Raw genomic sequence first — 15057 nt, forward strand, 5'->3', positions numbered from 1 at the left:
CTTCTTGTTGACGCAGGTTTTGTTGGTTTTCTTGAGTGGAGCGAGGGTGTTGGCGCAGTCGTCGAGCCATTGCTTGAGGTTGAGAGCGCCGGTGTTGGGGTAGCTGGTTTAGGGTGGAAGGGTTTGGGCGAGGTTGGAGATCAGTTGTTCCTTTGAGACCTTGTTCCACTTGCGGTGAAGGAGCAGATGCTGTTGGTGGTGGGTGGTGGGCTTCAGGAAGGAAAAATGAATGCAATGGTGGTCAGTCCGGTGTAGTTCGGTGGTGTGGGTGAAGGTGATGTGGCTGCTTGAGGAGAAGATGTCGTTGAGCGTGTGCCCAGCTGAGTGGGTGGGCGAGGTGACCAGTTGCTTCAGGCCGAGGTTGGCGAGGTTGTCCAGAAGGGCAGCGGAGTTGCAGTCGTTGGTGTTCTCCAGGTGGAAATTTAGGTCGCCAAGTAGCAGGTAGTCCGAGGAGGCCAGGGTATGGGAGCTCATCATGTCAGCGATGGCGTTGCAGAATTGGGAGCGGGGCTGGTGGTCTGTAGACAAGGGTTCCTCTCAGGGTAGTGTTGGTGTCAGTGGAGATCTTGATGGTGCTTCTGTGTATAATGGTGATTCATCCTCCTGGTTTGTTGATACGGTCTCTTTGAGTGATCTTGTAGCCCTCAGGGATGGCTATGGCGATGTCTGGTTCTGAAGAGGGGCTCATCCATGTTTCAGTGAGGAAGGCGATGTCAGGGGAGGTTGACGTGAGTAGGTCCTAGAGGTTGATGGCGTGCTTGTGGACGGAGCGGGTGTTGAGGAGGATGCAGTTGAGATGATTGGGGTGTCTGGTGTTGTTGTGGTGTTTGGGGGCTTGATTGCAGGTGAAACGGCAGGAGCGGCAGGCAAAGGGTCCATAGGTGTGCCTGGGGGCAACCTGGGTGCAGGCTGTGGGCCGTCTGGGGTTGAGTGCGTGGAGCTCAGTGGTGGTGTAGTGGCATCTGGCGGCATGGGATGTGCGAGGGGCAGGGGTACAGGTACTTGGCGCAGTCCAGGCACGGACGGGTGCAGACGGGCTTGCCTCTGGTGCACCTTTGGTGCACCTTTGGTGCGCCAGCGGCGCGGCCGCACAGCAGCCGCCATTAAGAAGGGGAGGTGGGAGGGAGGAGCAGCTGAGAGGTGGGATGGGGTGGCGAATGGGGGTGCCAAGGGGGTGGGGCCGCAGTGGACGCAGCGGCGGGAATGGGAACCGGGCAGAAACAGGCAGCAAAGCAGAAAAAATGGCAGAGACAGCAGAAAAGGCAATAAACAGAAAAAGGGCACAACAGGCACAAAAACAGACAGGATAAGCACAAAAGACAAACACACGATATTTACGTATACCCCTAGACACCAGGGATGAGGCGCAGATAGGTGCCTGCGGGTGGTGGAGGGCCTCGAACTCGCTGCAGCAGCAAGGCAGTCCGATGGAGCTGCTTGTCGCGCAGAGTGGTTCCTGGCCTTAATTCAGGTCAGGGCTCACCTAACTGAGCTTAAAGCAGAGCTGTAGAAGGATATCTGTGTTTAAATGAGAGCAGTATCGATTTCTAAACTAGAGCAGTAGCAAGATAGTAATGTGCTTAGAAAGGTATTAAAAGAACCCTAGGCCTAATTGACAAGTGCACTAATGGTGGAATCTCCACAATGAAAAACTGCAATGCGGAGATTCCACCTTGAGTGCAAAGTCTCCGCCATGACTGCAGAGACTCTTTGTGAATCAGGCCCTGTGTCTATAGCAGAGCAGTATCATCATAATACAGTGCTTACAACTGAAAAGGATTAGGAATGTATTGTGTCTAAAAAAGAACAGCATTAGGATAATACTGTGCTTAAAACAAAAAAGTATTAAGATATCACTGGGTCTAAAGCAGAACAGTATTAGGATAATACTTTGCTTAAAAGAGAATAGTATTAGGGTTGTATTGTGTTTAACGCAGAGCGGTGTCAATATAATACTGTGTTTACAATGGAAAAGTATTAGGATGGTATTGTATCTAAAGCAGCACAGCATCAGTAAAACACTTTGCTTAAAAACAGAAAGGTATGAGGATAACACTGTCTAATGTACAGCAGCATTGGGATAGTACGATGCTTACAACAGAAATTATTAGGATAACACTGCAGAGCAGTGACAGGATACTTTAGAGCTTACAGCAGAGCAGTATCAAGATAATGAATACAAGTATTGGTATACTACTGTATCTGAAGCAAAGCTCTGTAGGATACTATCTACATATTGTTGTATTTAAAACAAAGGAGTGGCCTGATGCTATTTTGCCTAAAGGCCTCTCAGGGTAGTGCAATTACTATAGCAGAGCAATATCAGGATCGTGAAAATGTGTCCAGACAACCTGGTATCTGGATGATACTGTGTTTAAAGCAGCAAGGAATCACAAAATTCCAACTGTGCTCGAAATACTGGTTTTGTGCCTATAGTAGCAGTCTAGTGGCGTTTCCTGTATCAGGATGCTCCCACAACTAACCTGTGGCTTAAACAGAGCTGTTTCAGGACCATATTGTTTCTAAAGCAGAAAAGTATTAGAAAATTTTGCACCAAAAGCAGAGCATTTGAAGGTTAAAAAAGCAAGGTATCACAAGAATATTGTGAGTAGGGGGTGTGGTCTGGCCACGCGAAGACATGGCCGCCTAGACCGATCTCTCCACAGTCAGCGGGCCCCGGATCGGGCAGGAGGGCGTCCCGACATCAGATGTCCCCCCCTGACGGAGTTGCGGTGTCCTGCGAGGCATGGGGGCAGCGACGGGTTCCCTCAATCGGAGCCGCGGGAGACCCATCCTCACCCCTGAGGCCTGAACGGAAGACGAGGCCTGCACATGGCTGTGAAGCCACAGCCTCTCACAAAGCACTCGGGCCGGCGGGCCACGGGTGGAAACCATCAACAAAGAGAGGTGGTGGAGGGCGAGGGGGGTGGCGGATGCACTGACCGCACCAGAGGGCCGGCGCGGGAAGAAGCCAGACTTGGGGCCAATTTTCCAGCATAAAACCCTTACTGATCTGTAGACGCCGCCCCCCACCGGGCCATACCTACCCTGAAAGGCACAATTGGCTGGGCAGGAGCCCACCTGTCCTCGCCCAGGCCAGGGGGAGATTAGGGGAAAGTGCAGGACCCCCGACACCCACCTGATGAGCAGCTGAAGGAGGACAAAAGCTCCCACTGAATCCTGTGGGGCCACACCATAGCGGAGCCCCCATTGCGCATGGCGTATTCCGCTCTGTGAGGGGATTGAACTGGATGCATTGCTGTCTCATGGAGCTGCGGGATACCGGCGAGTGGAGCAGTCATTTTCGGACCCACGTGCTGCTTATTGCAGGGTCTTACACCACCTCCCGCCAGGTGAATATATCCCAGCCCTCCCCGACACCCCCTCCTCTCCTTTAAACCAAGAAGACCTTTCTCGCACGGGATGAGGAGGGGACCCTAATCAGACGCTATATGACTGCAACCGGTCATTCTTACTAGGGAGGAACGGTAGACATAGTAAGTCAACTGACTCCGCGTTCTTACACCGTGGAGAGAACCCCACACTTTGGGCACTACCCTGCATCCACCACCCTCCTTATTACGCTTCACTGCACAGGGCCTGAGCACGCCTACCGCCACATTCGTGGACACACAGATTGAGACCCGCAAGAGCCCGTGGCGACCACAGAAGTGTCCCCCTGACGTCGTAGGGAACATCCACCTATCGACCACGCTGCCTCTCATTGAGGAGCCCACACTCCGACAGTACCCTCACTCCACGGTGCCCATCATCTGGTGATGCCAGGGAACAAGCCATCAAACAAACATCTGGGTAAACCAGCAAGACAATTGCTCTTCTCGGAAGCCCTGAGACAGAACAGAGGCCCATCTCCGACACCCCAGGAACATCTGACCGACCAGCTTAGTGACATGGCGAATGCCTCTCAGGGTGCAACAATGGACCACATCCTGCAGGAGATATCGGCAGTGGGCCGCAGGCTCGAGGGCAGGGATAGCAGGATGATCTCCCCAACAGAGGAGACTAAGTCGATGCGCCTGGACATTGCGGGCTTCCAGTCCAGAGTGACCACATTAGAGCAACAGGTGACAATGGTGGAGACACAAGCCACGCTCGCTGCGGACAGGGACCAGGAGCTCTTATACCTTTGCAGCAAGGTCATCGATCTTGAAGACAGAAGTCGCAGAGACAAAGTCCGCTTCCTTGGCTTCCCGGAAGAGATTGAAGAGGCGGACGCGCAGTCTTTCCTAAAGAACATCTTACCTCAACTCACTGGCCTCACCTTCGACCCCCCTCTGGAGTTCCAAAGAGCACATAGACTGGGCCCCAAATGACGGGAGGGGGCCAACCACCCTCGACCTATCATTGCTTGCTTCTTACGACACACGCAGGCACGCCAGCTTTTACAAAAAGCGCGCATGCAGGGCCCTTTCCGTATGAACGACCTCCAGATACGAATGACAGCCGACTTCTCTAAAGAGACCAGTGAACGCAGAAAGGCATTCCTAGCCCTACACCCTGCCTGCGACAACTAGAGATCAAGTTCGGCCTCTTTGAACCGGCAAGAATGTGGATCACAAAAATAATGTATCTAAGGACTTCTATGACCCAACTGACTTGAGTCTTTACCTAGACAGCATCCCAGACCGTCCGATAGACATGACCAGTCGAATCCTACCTCAGGCCCAGACCACACAAGCCCGGAACCCATCATAGATGGAAACAACTCCTGAACGTCAGGACCACGACCCCTCAGAAACCTACCAACAGAGGCAGAGACCTTGAAAGACTCTCTAAGAACCATGACGTCAGGGGCCAAATATTGCACGCAGTGGTTAAACACACTAAGGGGACAGACAGGGACAAGTCCCGCTCTCCCTTAAAGCCCCTGCCAGTCCCTACCTGAGATGGAAAGAACAGAACAGGTCGTACACCTTGCGGAAAAGGGAAAGAGGAGACATCCTTCTCGAAACCCCGTACCTACCTACCTGTTCTGAATCTACAGCCACGACGAACGGCAGATGAGTGTTGCATGAAGTTCTACCACTGTGAATTGTTATTCTTGCTTATCTTGTTCTGAATCTGGGGTGGATTTCTACTGGGCTACACACCAGCCACTGGTTCCACTTTGGCACTCTGATCCCCCGCTCCCTCGCCTGCATCCCTGCGCCCCCCTGGTTATCCCGCACCAAGCTCAGACCGGCCTCATATGTATCTATCCATTCTTTCTCCTTGCAGCCCCTTCCACCAGGAGAATGGCCAATGGTTTTACATCCGCAGCGAATGGCGGGTGCCTACCCCCCACCCTTGACAGGGTTACTTCTGGTTCTCTATGAAACGCTCTACCCCGCACCCTCCCCCGTACCAAAACACTGAACTGTCACCCAAGACACGACTTCCCTCTTCAATGCCCTCTACCTTCTCCCTTCTTTCTAGTACTAAAGAAAGGATGTTGCCCACTGTAAAAGGGTCATGAGGGCTCCGGCTGTAGGATACCGCTGTTATAGACAGGGAAACAGAACAGAGGGGTTACGATATCCTTGCTACCACAGGGGCGCTCGCCCTTCCTGGCCATGGGGCACGCTAGCCGGGACGGGGCTTCTCGATCTGGGTCTAGACCCGCAGACTACAGACTCCGAAGGGCGGAGCTATAGCGCTTCGCCTCAGCTCCTTTCATTCCTCCCCCTCCCCCTATATCCTTCTCTTCACCTCCTTTTCCCTTACTCCCTCCCAGCTACCACCAGCTTGTGTATACACTTGCACAACCCTCCCCTTTTTTCCCATAGCTCTTTGTTCCCTTTCCCCTGCCTTCCTTCTCCCACTACCGTTCTCTCTTTCTCTTTCTCTCTTTCTGCCTCTCCTCTCCTCAGGTTGCCCCCTCTTGATCCTGCTCTCTGATCGCCCTAGCTTGACACCGTCCCCGCTTTGCGTTCTCCATCACTTACGACTTTCCCACCCTCCACACCCTCCACTCCTCTCTCCCCCCTCTGATCCTTGTTCTCGCCCTTCGCCTCATCTGCCATCTTATACTAGTGCAAATACTCAGTTCTGCTTCCCCTATCCAACTTATATATTCTCCCTTCTAACCCTCTAGGACCCTTATACCTCTCCCTCTCTTTCCTGATTACACCCACTATCCCCCACCAATACCCAGACAAACTCCACACAACAGCCCTCACATGGCAGGATCCTCCCCACATACCTCCACCCCCCTACAAATTATCTCATGGAACGTCAACGGTCTGACCCACTTCATCAAGGGCAAAAAAATACTCTCATACCGCCAATCGAAACGAGCAGACATTGCCCTCATACAAGAGACCCACTTAGACAAGGAGGAATCTGCCAAGTTGCACCGGGATTGGGTGGGGACGGCGTTATACGGTTGTAGCCCTCCCTCTGGAGATAGAGAAGAACGACCCCCATGCAAATGTGGTTAGCAGTACTGATACTGAAAAATATCACCTGTTCGGTCTCTAAGACATGGATAGATACAGAGGGCCGATATTTTTGTTTGTTAATCTCAAGTTCGGAGACTCCTCCCTATGTGTGGGGTCCGTCTATGCCCCCACAGGCCCCAAGCGCCTGTTCTTTCTGCAACTCAATTGTCTATTGTCGGAAATAGGAGCGACCAGAACCATTATAGGAGGGGATTGGAACCTAGTTAGAGATGCAGTGCTAGACAGAACAGGTCCCTTAGATGTGGCCAGCAACAGAGACAGGGCCCTGCAATCAGATGTGATGCAAGACAATGGTATGGTAGATTACTGGAGAATGGCATACCCGACCGATAAGGAATATACCTTCCTGTCATCGGTACATGGTACCCAGTCTCGCCTGGATTATTTTCTCATATCACACGGCCTGGCGGCGCAGGTCACAGATGCCTGGACACTGGAGGGTGGTCTATCGGACCACTCCCCAGTGCAAATCGCGATTCAACTGGGCCTGACGTCCCGCGGTCGTAACCCTGGAGATTGGCAGTCCACAATACCGATTTCCACAGGGCAAGGCACGATTACAAGTACACATGTTCACATACGTCCAGAATAATCAAGGATCTACTGATTCGAGGAGGGTCCTGTGGGCGGCAGCCAAGGCGACTGTGAGGGGGCAGATGATGTGGGACGCAGTGCTGGCGAATCGGGACAGGAAAATACCACAAGCGAACCTGGAAGAATTGGTCCGTCAATTGACGGGACGATACACAGACCACCCCTCTCTCCCCGTACGCAGGTGCCTGGAGGCTTCTCGCATGGCACTCAACGACTTGCACACCACACGAGCCGAATACGCTCTCCAGCGTATACAGGGCAGGCATTATGAGGAGGGGAAGAAAGCAGGGAAACTACTAGCAGCCATGGCCATACCAGTGCTGACAGCCCGCTCCGGAACAGCGCTTACGCGCCCGCAAGACAGAGTTAACAAGTTTGCATCTTACTAAAGCCATCTTTATACCCCTGAGTCTACAATTACACCTGAATGCATAGACACCTTCTTAAATGCTATAGAACTACCCTCCCTCTCTGCAGAGGGGCGCGCCCTCCTAGAGGGAGATATCAGCCGACTGGAGATATCACAGGTTATCTCCGACCTCCCCTACCACAAATCGCTGGGTGAAGACGGCTTCCCAGCAGAATTTTACAAATGGGCAAGGGATGAAGCGCTTGATGTCTTGCACGGGCTCCCTAGGCACGATCTCTAATACCGCCACAATAGCGGTAATGCCGAAACCCAGACGCGACCCTCTACTCTGTAGCAGTTATCGGCCAATCTTCCTCCTAAACGGGGACATCAAGATCCTAGCCAGCGTTTTAGCGAATTGTCTATGTAAAGTCATACCCTCACTTATACATCAATCCCAGGTGGGCTTTGTGCCGGGCCGTACCTCTAGAAATCATCTGCGTACCCTTTGCCACTCCCTATGGACATCTAGAAATATGTCGGAAGCCGCCCTAGCCTTGTCCCTGGATGCGGAGAAGACGTTCGACCGCATCGAATGGCCATACCTATTTGCGACCTTGAAAAGATTTTTGCCTCGGAGAACAGTTCCTCTCCAAAGTTCGCATCCTATACGATAACCCAACAACGCGGGTGAATTGTGGGGACTTTCTCTCAGAACCTTTCCCCATTCGAAGAGGAACCCGTCAGGTATGCCCCCTTTCCCCTCTTTTATTCCTACTAGCCATGGAGCCACTCGCAGCCACTATTCGCACCTCCCCCTTGATAACGGGACCATACCCGGCTCCAAAATTTACCTTTATGCCGATGACATCCTACTCACAATAAGAGTCCTCAAGCGCTCCCTTCCAGCGCTACTAGAGACCATTGAGACCTTTGCCCCCATCTCAGGCTACCGAGTGAACTGGGAAAAAAGCGAGGCCCTCCCCCTCTCACGCATGACAACGAAAGCTGACATACACGGACATCCATTTAGATGGACGCCAAAACATCTTAAATATTTAGGAATACTGGTCAATAGGGGACTGGACCACATGGTGATGGATAATCTTACCCCTCTGATTACACGCATGAGGCTAGACTTTGACAAGTGGTCCCACCTGGGCCTCTTCATGTGGGGTAGAGTACAAGTGGTGAGAATGGTTACTGTGCCGCGCTTTATCTATGTCCTTGGCCTCCTTCCCCTCCAGATACCTCTCCTGCTACTCCGGTCAGTAGATGCAGAGATCAGAACCTTCATATGGGGCTCCATGCGACCATGCTTGGCCCCGCCAAACTTTTGGCACGCCGTTCCTATGGGGTTCTGGGCCTCCCCTCAGTAGAATACTACGCCCTAGCCTTACACCTGTCGCCCTTGGCCACATTAGAATCGAACATGAGGGAACCACCCAAGTGGGTAGCAATTTAGAAAGCCATGCTCCCCCATGGCGGCAGTAGAGAGTCTATATTGCACTGATACTAAGAGTGACGCGAGTAGCATGGAGGAGGGCCCACTCCTTGGTTAGAGTCCACCCCTCTGTGCACACCCGGGCACCCTTGTGGAACAACGACGGACTGCGGATAGGAGGGAGGGTCTTTACATGGCCGTCCTGGAGAGAGGCAGGTATAGTACATTTGGGCAGATCCTGCAGGACGGAGCGATTAGGACTTTCGCCTCACTGAAAGAGAGCTTCGGTCTCCATCCGAGACAAGAATGGGGGTACATGCAACTCCAACACTGCTTGCAACATAACACAAGCATTGCCCATCAAGGTTCAGAATCGTCACCTGTGATGCAGTATATCCGAACATGGGGAGAACATAAAGGTGTTAAGGCAGGCCTATACAAGGTCCTCACACAACATAAATTCTCTCAACCCCTTTTAGAAACTCTACGTTTACAATGGCAAACCTGACTGCAGAGATCCTTTGACGCGGGAGACCGGGTGGACCTACTAGAGGCGTTGGACAGAGGTGTTTGCGAGGTTCACCTGAAATTCTGCCTCTTTAAGATCATACATAACTGGTACTGGACCCCACTACGGCTACATAGAGCAGGTCTCCTCCTGCACGCGACCTGCTGGCGCTGCTCAGAGGCTCAGTGTGATTTACTCCATATGTTGGTCGGCTGTCCGTCGGTCCGCCCTCTGTGGGAGGCCGCTAGCCTCACCCTTTCCACCTCAATTCCACTCCCAGAATGACTACCTCCCTCTTTCTTTGCATCTTAGATGACATGGCCACCCTCCCGGTATTGTCGCGCCCCCTTCAGAGACTGTTGCATACCGCACTCGCCACAGCGAAGATATGTATCCTTCGCCATTGGTGCTCGACGGACCCCCCCCACACTGGGAGAATGGATAACAGCGATGACCCGGATAGCTGCATGCAAGAAGATCATTTACAACCTCCAAGACCAGGCGGCCATGTTCCACAGAGTATGGGCCCCGTTCCTTACCGACCCTTTGCCACCGCAAACACTATAAACACCGCAAACATTTCTCTGTAAATATTAATCCCACAACTGTGACTCCTTATTGTCTGACCTCACAACAGCACTACCCATGGCTCAGAACCCACTTTCGCCCCCTCCCCCTCTTCCTTCCACTTGTACTATTATCATGACCCATCCATGCATCCATCCGACTGTCCTTAGTCATTGTACATTTCCCTACAGCTGTTCCCTACCCCCCTCCCTGCACACTATGACTCCCACCCCCCTCTGCCCTCACTCCTAACTCTTCATTTCTTCCACTATCCCCATTTCCTCCCAGCCCCCCTTGCCTCCCTCCTCTCCCCCCACCTATAACACATCTCACATAAGGTACTCCATTCTCAGTAGACAACCTCATGTTCTTGAGCGACCATCTGTCTTTCTCTTTTTCTGCCTTTCCTCTTTCTCTCTCTCCCTCCCTTCCCTCTCTTCTCCCCACCTCTCCGCTTCCCTTCTTCTCCGCTCCCTTCCCCCCTCCCGCTCCCTCTGCGCTCTCTTAACCCCCTTGCTCTCTCTTCTCTCTCCTTGCCTCTTCCCATTCTCTTCCCTCCCTTTCTCTCTTTCTGCTTACTAAACCATGACCTCTCACCTCTGGCCTTTCACGGATATATCCCTCTACTTCCCTTCCCTCCTCCCCCCCCTGTACTCTCCTTCAGAACTCACCCACTACCTCCTCACAGTCTATTGTATAACCGTATAAATACCTAAGTGACACGTTCTATATTGTACACACCTTTGTTCCGTTCGCACAACCCTACCAACACTAAGATGGCCGGCTTATTAGCAACTACGTATACAAAGTTTCGCGGCGTGACCTGCATGTCCCCCGAGCAGGCCCGGCCTTACCCCCTCCCCCATCTGACCACTGTTTCCTCGATTTTCCTCAGAATTAATACTTCTGAGACCACAACAGATGGTGTGTTATCAAGACTATAACCAACACCAGTTGAGTTATTCTTCTAATGCATAGATACTAGAGTTACGTATATGTATAAATAAATATACGCTTTTTCCTTTTCTGTATACAATGATGAATAAGCCTGCAAAGGATGACTCATGCTTATCCCTCTTTCTGTATTGTTCCTTCTTTTGTGGATAGTAAAATAATTACAACACAGAGAATACAGTGAGTACAGCATTGCAGTATGATGAAAATGCTGTGCTATCCACAGTGTGCTGCTTTAAGCAGCTTTGAGAGGACTGGCACATGGTTTTAATCATTAGTTCTTTCAGTTGTAAATTCAGCCCACTATGGAATGATGTTTGAATTCACCATCTGCAAATGAACAACTGTTACAGCCATAAAATATTACTTAACCGGAAGTGATATTGTCCATCCTTTTTACAGATAAAGTGAAGTGCATTAAATGTCCTGATGATCAGTGGCCTAACGAAAGACACGATGAATGCATCCAAAAAGTTGTTGAGTTCCTCTCCTATGAAGAGCCCCTGGGAGTCCTGCTCTCAGTCTCAGCCTCCACCTTGACCCTTCTTACAGCTCTGATCCTTCTTGTCTTCATCAAGTATAGAGCCACACCTATTGCCAAGGCTAATAACCGTGGGTTAAGTTACCTGCTCCTCGTCGCCCTGATGTTCTGCTTCCTCTGCTCATTTATGTTCATTGGCCGTCCCAAAAAGCTCACTTGTCAGCTCCGGCAGGCTGTATTTGGGGTGATATTCACCATCAGTGTCTCTGCAGTCTTGACTAAAACTATAATAGTAGTCATTGCCTTCAAGGCGACAAATCCCAGTAGTGCTGCAAGAAGGTGGTTGGGATTTAGGAGACTATGCTGGATCATTTTCTTAAGTTGTCTTCTGCAAGTACTTATCTGTGTTGCCTGGCTTCTTACACATCCTCCATATCCAGAACTGAACATGAAGTCATACAATGAAAAGATAATCTTTGAGTGTAATGAAGGGGACCCCATCTTCTTCTACTGCATGCTGGGATACATGGGCCTCCTGGCCACAGTCAGCTTTATTGTGGCCTTTGTCTCAAGGAATCTGCCTGGAAGCTTCAATGAGGCCAAGCTGATCACCTTCAGTATGCTGATGTTTGTCAGTGTGTGGATCTCCTTCATCCCGGCATACCTGAGTACACGGGGGAAGTACATGGTGGCCGTGGAGGTGTTTGCCATCCTGTGCTCCAGCGCTGGATTGCTGGGGTGCATATTCTTCCCCAAGTGTTATATTATTCTTTTAAGGCCTTCAGCAAACATCAGAGAACATGTAACAGGAAGAGCTTCTTCTATGAGTAAGAAGAAGAAATAACTAAACATCACCATGACTTTATTTTTGATATTTTGTCTCATCAATTTGATTATACATCTTTGTGGACAAGTAAAGAAACAATGGGAAACACATACAAGCTGCTTATTAGGTATTACATGTGGCTTCTGTATGTTTGGGACATCTTTATGAGAATCCACATGTAAAGATATTTTTTAATATAAGTTTTCATTTTGTCCTAGAAAATGCCCCATAACTTTTTCATACCATAGACACACAGTGATCAGTGAACGTTTTAAGTGAGGCTGTTCCTTAGGCCAACAACTGAAGGGGGTGAGAAGCTCTAAGAAAAACCAATGGCCTTTGGGTTTTGAAAACACATTTTCCAGTTGTTCTGCTTGTAGATGATGGTATTGCTACCCTATCCTGAATTTTATAGACCTTCTTGTTTGCAAACATGCAACATGATTTTGATCTCTATGCCAAATATTGTCACTATCAGGAGACATCTTTGTTTCATTGCTTTATGTTTTAATTCAATCTCTATGGTGTGTTCTAGATTTTATATTATAAGTGATGTGTGTTATATGTTCTTAAGGGTGTGGCTTTTTATCTGAAACAATAAATGATGGATATTTGATCATAAGCCTTCACAATAAATACAGCAGACTGCTTAGTGGCTGGGGTACTTCAGTTAGTGCAAATTATTCTGTTGCTGGATGAATAAGGATGACCTTGTCTATAGAAGACACTAAAGCAATTTGAAAATAGAACACCACATACTGAACTAGTTCAAAGTTACATTTGTTAGCAATATTTCATAGCCATGTCCATAGACAGATTCACTAGGCTCCTGAGAACGGATTCCATTTCAAAGGACTGAGGGACATATGAACCCAAGCAAACTGTCTGCATGATCAAAATATACAGTATTTACAAAGTGCACAGTCATATGGGGCTTTCATTGGTGCTGTACATGAGAAGCATGTACAGTTACTCACTGCAGTCATACTCATGTCAACAACAAGGGGATCTAAAGATGACGTGACCTGTCAGGATTCAAGCCTCTGACCCTGGGGTTGACCCATTCCGTATAGTGGTTCTGAACGTGCTTGGAGCCATAAGACTCACTTCACAAACTTCAATGATAAAACTACTTGAGCCTTAAGCAGGAAGAAAGCATAAAAGAAACATGTTCTTTAGCAGTTGAAGAAATTAGACTTTGGTAATTGAGCAACTAAGGTCCAAATTACGGTTAGACCGGTTAATTCTGAGTTGTGTGGTAACTCATGGGGCATCATGTATTAGAATTGTGACTTGCATGGTAAGCAATGAAACCCTGGCAGTTTTCCCCATGTAAATGTGGACAGGTCAAACCTGCCACTATATATCAGAAGGAAATGTCCAAGAATTACAGGGAATTGGGAATTTTGGTGCAGAATGCAGCAAGGTACACGTGTTATGTCCACTATTCTGAAAATAAAAGACACTGGTGCTCTTTATCACACTCAATAAATTCCCATACCTAAACTGTTAGAATATTTCAGGTGAGATAAATATTGCACTTTCCTCTGAGCCAACCATAATGAGGACCTTAGTCAGGAAAAAGGTGAATGTCAATGAGCAACAAAAGATTTACGACTAACTGCACTAGTCAAGACGTTATTGCAAGGGGCTCATGATCACAGGAATAGCGACCTAATCATTATGGCCCTACAGAAACAAACACACTTCTATGTAAGTGGTTTGTTTTGTCTCAGCTTTTAGCAGCCTGGCTCAGCACAATGTCTAACATCTTCAGATGAGGGGTGTGTGTGTTTGAAGTCACTACAAATAATAATAGTGAAGTTACCAGCTAAATAATGCAAATTTTCGAATCAAGAAAAATTGAAAAAAATAGCTATTTTCTGACTTGAAATAATACAAAAATTGAAAATAGGAAGTAGGAATTATAAAACAAAATGATCCCACCATTCTCAATTAATCTCAATTAAAATTCAGAAGATTAAGCCTTAATATTGGCTTTGGATATATTGCGTAGTAAACCCAATGGAGAAAGAAAATAGACATAGGTTTGTTGAAGCCTCTTTTTCTATCTGCCCTCAGGAACAAACCAGAGACCAGCCAGCCTTAAGGTACAAGCAGAAATATTTAATAATACATGCACGGAGGCTGTGGCTTGAAAGGCCAGGGCCAAGCAGTCTGAATTGCGGAACTCCAAGACAATCTTTTATGCATGAAAACAACAAAAGGGTGAAAATACATCATCCAGTCAGAACAACTGAAAGATAATTTCTTCATCACGTACATGGTGTGATGTTGATCAGGAGATGCATGGTATTACACATATACTAGGTATCTATCCAATCACAGTAGAATAACATTTTATGGTGGCAGCGTGATACAAGATGACCACAAGCGTGACCTTCACATTTCTCAGACGGTTGGGACTTTCCAAGGCGTCACCAATCCAGCTTCCTCATAACCTCTCCTCAGACCTATGTGGACATTGAGATGTCTGTCTGTTGCTGGGCGAATGAAACAATGCATGTCGCATGAGCTTTCTCTTTTAAGCAAGCCTTGCTTTACATGCTGCCTGTCAGGGTTAATTTACTAAAGGTCATCCGGCCTTCTGCAAATGTTTTTCAGGCCTGTACATCATTGAGTATCACAGGATGATGTCAGGCCTGGGGGGATAATAAAATGTATTCCTTAGCCAGTTTCCACAGTCCCTCCTCTGATAATCAATGATGAAATGGTTTTCCCAATCCTCCTGGAACTGTCACCCACCCATCAGTGTTTAGGTCTAGATATTGTGTCTGGTATGCATGCAGTTGCTGTCTTGGTAATCATTACTATTGCTGTCTTTTGTCATCTTTTGTACTTGTTGTTCAAAC

At 48.9% G+C, this 15057-nt stretch overlaps 1 protein-coding gene across 1 annotated transcript in view; it reads left to right on the forward strand.

The window, feature by feature from the left end:
* LOC138249302 (extracellular calcium-sensing receptor-like) overlaps positions 1–12202 on the forward strand; it is a 106400-nt gene extending 94198 nt beyond the window's left edge. The window contains exon 7 of the mRNA XM_069203260.1: positions 11280–12202. Coding sequence (XP_069059361.1) covers positions 11280–12202 — 923 coding nt within the window. The remainder of the gene's footprint in view (positions 1–11279) is intronic.
* The last annotated feature ends 2855 nt before the right edge of the window (positions 12203–15057 follow it).

The sequence above is a fragment of the Pleurodeles waltl genome, chromosome 8 (genome assembly GCF_031143425.1).
Source record: "Pleurodeles waltl isolate 20211129_DDA chromosome 8, aPleWal1.hap1.20221129, whole genome shotgun sequence".
Classification (NCBI taxonomy): Eukaryota; Metazoa; Chordata; class Amphibia; order Caudata; family Salamandridae; genus Pleurodeles; species Pleurodeles waltl.